The sequence below is a fragment of the Marmota monax genome, unplaced genomic scaffold, assembly GCF_021218885.2.
Source record: "Marmota monax isolate L192 unplaced genomic scaffold, Marmota_monax_Labrador192_F-V1.1 WCK01_AAM20220418_F8-fsc00013, whole genome shotgun sequence".
Lineage (NCBI taxonomy): Eukaryota > Metazoa > Chordata > Mammalia > Rodentia > Sciuridae > Marmota > Marmota monax.
This window is the reverse complement of record NW_026692202.1, coordinates 25116212-25120854: the sequence shown is the minus strand read 5'-3', so window position 1 is coordinate 25120854 and position 4643 is coordinate 25116212. Positions and strand designations below refer to the sequence as shown.

The window sequence follows — 4643 nt, the reverse complement described above, 5'->3', positions numbered from 1 at the left end:
GACTTTAGGGCATTCGTAGTACAGGCCAGTTTCCACTCCCATGCCTGATATTCTTTTTCTCAGATTTTTCTGTCATGATGTAGAAGATGGAAGATGGAAACAACAATGGCTGTATGAAGCAGCAACTGGATTAGGGTTCTTGAATGGGTCTGTGACAGAGGCAATGGCTGTCTTGGGCACATTACATGGAGAGCATGTGATAGAGATGCATTAACTCTGAACTGAAACCCATTAATGGAGCACTGAAGTGTTAAGTTTTTGCAGGTCTCAAGTGCATCTTTCTATTTCGGAGTTCCATGAATTTAAGTCTTTCATAGTAGAGGCAGTTTCCACTCCCATTCGTGGTGGTGTTTTTTTTTTTTTTTTTTTTTTCAGATTTCTCGGTCATGATGTAGAACATGGACGATGGAAACAACAATGCTAGTATGAGGCAGCTACTGGATTAGGGTTCTTGAATGATCTGACAGAGTCGAGGTCTGTCTTGGAAACATTCAATGGAGAATCTGTTAGGAGAAATGGATTACCACTGAAATGGACGCCTTTAATGCATTACTGTAGTGTTAGGAATTTGCAGGTCTTAAATGGCTCTTTCTTTCTTACTTTTCTGGTGTCCCTTGATTTTAGGGCATTCATAGTAAACTGCAGTTTCCACTCCCAGTCATGGTGTTCTTTTCCTCAGATTTTACTGTCATGATGTAGAAGATGGAAGATGGAAATGACAATGACTGTCTGAAGCAGCAACTGCATTAGAGTTCTTTACAGGTCTGTGACAGAGGCAATGGCTGTCTTGGGATCATCCAATGGAGAGCATGTAAGGAGAGATGGAGTACCTCTGAAATGAAAGCCATTGATGGAGCACTGTACTGTGAGGAATTGGCATGTCTCAAATGCAACTTTCTCTCTCTTTTTCTTTTTTGGTGTCTCATGACTTTAGGGCATTCATAGTAAAGGCCAGCTTCCACTCCCAGGTGTGGTGTTCTTCACCTCAGATTTTCAGGTCATGAAGTAGAAGATGGAAGATGGAAATGACAATGCCTCGCTGAAGCAGCGAATTAGTGTTTTTGAAATGTTCTGTGATAAAGCCAAAAGCTGTCTTGGGAACTCTCAGTGGGAAAGCGCCCCTTGAGACTTCCCAGTTGCTATGGGAACTTATCTGTTCAAATAGAGGTTCTGTGACACTCATGGAGGTCTTCACTTCTTGACCATGAGGTTTGGATGCCAGGTGTAGGAGTTAGAAGTTTATCAAAGCAAGCTGGTCATCATAATCGGGTTGCCCCTACTTATGACCCTGTTTTGCTTGCTTTGCACAAACTTTCTCCCAAAACCCCTTTCATTGATCACACTGAGAAGGCTTGTGGTCATTGCACTCCATAGTGTAATAGCCTGTTTGGGTCCCATCTGCTGCCACCTGCAGGGTGGTTGATTGAGGAAACCAGATGAGGGGCCATGGGGGATGAGAAAGTCAGAAATCCAAGGGGTGAAAAAGCTGGAACTGGGTGTCGATTACACTCTGGTAGAGTGCAACGGTCAGGAGCCAGCTCAACACGTTTGTTATATAAGTTTCATACTTAAAAGGTTTTTTTTGTGAGAAAATTTGGGCAAAGCCATCAAAACCAAGGTCATATGTATGACCAGTCCAATTATGAGTAGCAGCTTGTGCCCATAACGTTCCACCGCTGAGCCCTGCCACCTGAACCACAAGTTCAAGAACTGAATAGCTCCCTGGGTGGGACAGGTGGAACAGGTCTTCACCCAAGAAACTGGGCAGTCTTGACCAGCGCCTTGCATCAAGAATTCCCACGAGGGGCATCACCTCCCGGGACAATTAAAGAACCCTAATTTAGTCATTGCTCCCAACAATTGCCTAAATGTTATTCTATATGTCCATCAGTGTTGAGGAAAACAAGTTGCTGCTGAATTTACATCCTAATGACTGGGTTCCAGTTTGAGCTCACTGGCAATTTTGGAAGCAATATTTTTGAATGCCTTGGATTTCTCTGATATGGGCTTAAAGCGGACCCCGTTTAAAGACAGTCTGGGAAGTTTACATACCTCCATCTCCCACTGCACCACTTTCTCGGTGTACCCATCTCCATAGATGCAAAGGAGCAGAAAGGGCGTCTTGTGCATATATTGGCAGTTGTTGGCATCTAGCACCTTGCGGATTTCCCTCATGATGTCACTAGGATTCATGGCACTAGTGATTTTCATGCCCCAGGTGAAGTGCAGGGAGCGAGGTTTTGCTTGTTGGTTCTCCTTTCTCTGCTCAGCAGAGACATGTTGACTTGAACCCTTATATCTCAGGGTCTTCTCAGGCTCAGTTGGAGGCCTTCTTGTGAATTTAGATGTTAACTTAGTAAAAACACCAGTGGTGCCTCTTCTTTGAGTCTGGGGCAATGCTTCAGCTGGATGGAAGCAGCTGGGTGAGGCAAGAGGACCTTCGTGTGTTGCAGTTTGGGATTCCCGGGGCTGGCGGTGGAACATTCTACGAAGGACACTGGCTCTGGGGAAGCAGATGCAGCCCCGGGTGGAGGTACTTGGGACACTGTGGGTTGAAGTCACTGGAGGGCTCTGAGCAGGGAAGTTGCTGTTGTTCTGACCATTCCGGCTCACTGAACGTGTGTCTGCTTTGGTTGTTTTGCGGCAAATGTACTTACTCCACAGTGTCCTCCCTCCAGATGGTGTGCTGCTCTTGTAGGCAGCAGGCATTTTCTTGAATTCAGGAGTCTCCAGCTCCTTGGGACTGGTGGTGATCCCAGGTAGGGGCCTGGCTGGAGAAATTCCCTTTCCTCCCACAGCACTGCCACCGGATTTCTGGGAGGCCATTTGATGTTCTCTGAGGTGACTCTGGGCAGTGCTGGTCAGATATGGCCCAGTTCCAGCATGGTCCAGGGACTGTGTCTGCTTCTGAGTGGAAACGCTTCGCTGCACTTTGCGGTGAGGAGGCCAGCTGGTGCTCTTTCTGAGGACCCTGCTTGGCAGCAGCTTAGCCAATGAGATGTTTCTGTGGGAGATGGCCACATATGGACCAACAAGAGGTTGGAGGACATCAAGGCCTCTGTTGATCCACCTGTCTCCCATAATTTCGGCCAGGGTGCTGCGCTTAGTTGGATTGAGCACCAGCAAGCGTTTCAGCAGATTTTCACATTCTGTTGACATGTACAGAGGGATTTGGTATCTACCTTGTAGCACTCTGTCTCTAATTTCTCTCACATTGTCCCCAACAAAAGGAAGCGACCCGGTGACTAGGGTGTACAGAACCACGCCAAGACTCCACACATCCACTTCGGGACCATCATACTCTATGCGCTGGAAGAGCTCTGGAGCTGCGTAGGGCGGACTGCCGCAAAACGTGTCGAGTTTACACCCAAGTGTAAACTCGTTGCTGAGTCCAAAATCGGCTACCTTGATCTTCATCTGTGAGTCTAATAACAGATTGTCCGCCTTCAGGTCTCGGTGGGCGACCTGCTTTTGGTGACAATATTGGACTGCAGACACGACCTGCCGGAATATAGATCTTGCCTCCTCTTCCTGCAGCCTTCCTTTGTTGGCCAGATAGTCCCTAACTCCCCCTCCACTGGCGTACTCCAGGACCAAACAGAGTGCTTTTTCGCAGTCCAGAGCTTCATAGAGCTTCAGGATGTGTGGGTGGTCTAACATCTTGAGGATTCTCACCTCTCTGTACATCTTTTGGAGGACTTGTGGCTTCAGATGTCTCTTATCGATGATCTTGATTGCCACTTCTTTACCTGTGATGACGTGACGGGCCAGCATGACTTTGGCGAAGGTCCCCTTGCCAAGGGTTTTCACTACTGTATAATCTCCAATGCGAGGTGGTTTACCTGCAGAGGAAGCTGTGGATTTTGGGCGCTGTGCTCCAGAGTGCCCGGTCTGGGAGGTGTCTTCTGCCCGTCTAGATCCATGCGAGGGGTGCATGGTTTGACCCAAGTTGATGATCGATGGGTCTGGATGTCCCTGGAAAGTTTAGGATAGGTTAGGGCTAGGCAAGGACAGGGGTTGGGGGAAAACAAGGAGAGAGTTGGAGATGGGTTGGGGAAAAAAACAGCCACAACTGCCTTTTACCAACAAATACCGTGCCCAGTTCAAAAACTCGCTCTGGGAACATCAAAGGCCAAAAGGCAAATGAGGAGTGGTTCTAGGTCCACTCATTTCTAGGATTCTCATTCTATTATCTCCTAGGCAATCAATGCAGTCATAAAGGTACTGACTGCATAAAGAGTGGTCATATGCACCCTAAGTGGACCAAGGACCCAGGCACTTACTCTGTCTATGGAACTTGACAGTTTGGGGGTCAAGACCTGATGAAAAAGAGAACTATTTTTTTTTCCAGAAATATTCAGCTGGACATAAACACACTTGACAATTCAATTTGGATGGTGAAGTTGATTGGTGAAAGCACTGGGGTTGTAAGAGTGGTCCACTTTACCTTTTGAATATAACCCTGGCTGCTTATTTTAAAAGGAAAATGTTTTTCTTTTCCCCTTCTCCCTGTCTCCCTCCCTAACCTGGGGGCAGGGAACAAGATTACCTTGAGTTATCTGTTCTCCACAGGAAGGAGAAGTCACCAGAACTAGGAAGTGATGAGCTCCCAGATCAACTAGTTAATCATAACACACACTCAG

General features: G+C 47.1%; 1 protein-coding gene across 2 annotated transcripts; it reads right to left on the bottom strand.

Moving 5' to 3' along the window:
- Positions 1 to 1195: 1195 nt before the first annotated feature.
- LOC124084991 (MAP/microtubule affinity-regulating kinase 3-like) lies at positions 1196 to 4019 on the bottom strand. Of its 2 annotated transcripts, XM_058574904.1 has the most exons (2): positions 3843 to 4019; positions 1196 to 3749 (listed from the first exon to the last, which is right to left on the bottom strand). In XM_058574904.1, exons 1-2 carry the CDS (start codon positions 3934 to 3936, stop codon positions 1927 to 1929), a joined length of 1917 nt encoding a protein of 638 aa, XP_058430887.1. In that variant the 5' UTR covers positions 3937 to 4019; the 3' UTR covers positions 1196 to 1926. The 2 variants fall into 2 exon arrangements, with proteins under 2 accessions (XP_058430887.1, XP_046288431.1); XM_046432475.2 differs by having other exon boundaries at positions 1196 to 4019.
- Positions 4020 to 4643: the final 624 nt, after the last annotated feature.

Excerpts from the sequence above, each read along its gene's own strand:
- LOC124084991 (XM_046432475.2), bottom strand. The coding sequence starts at position 3,936 with ATGCACCCCTCGCATGGATCTAGACGGGCAGAAGACACCTCCCAGACC.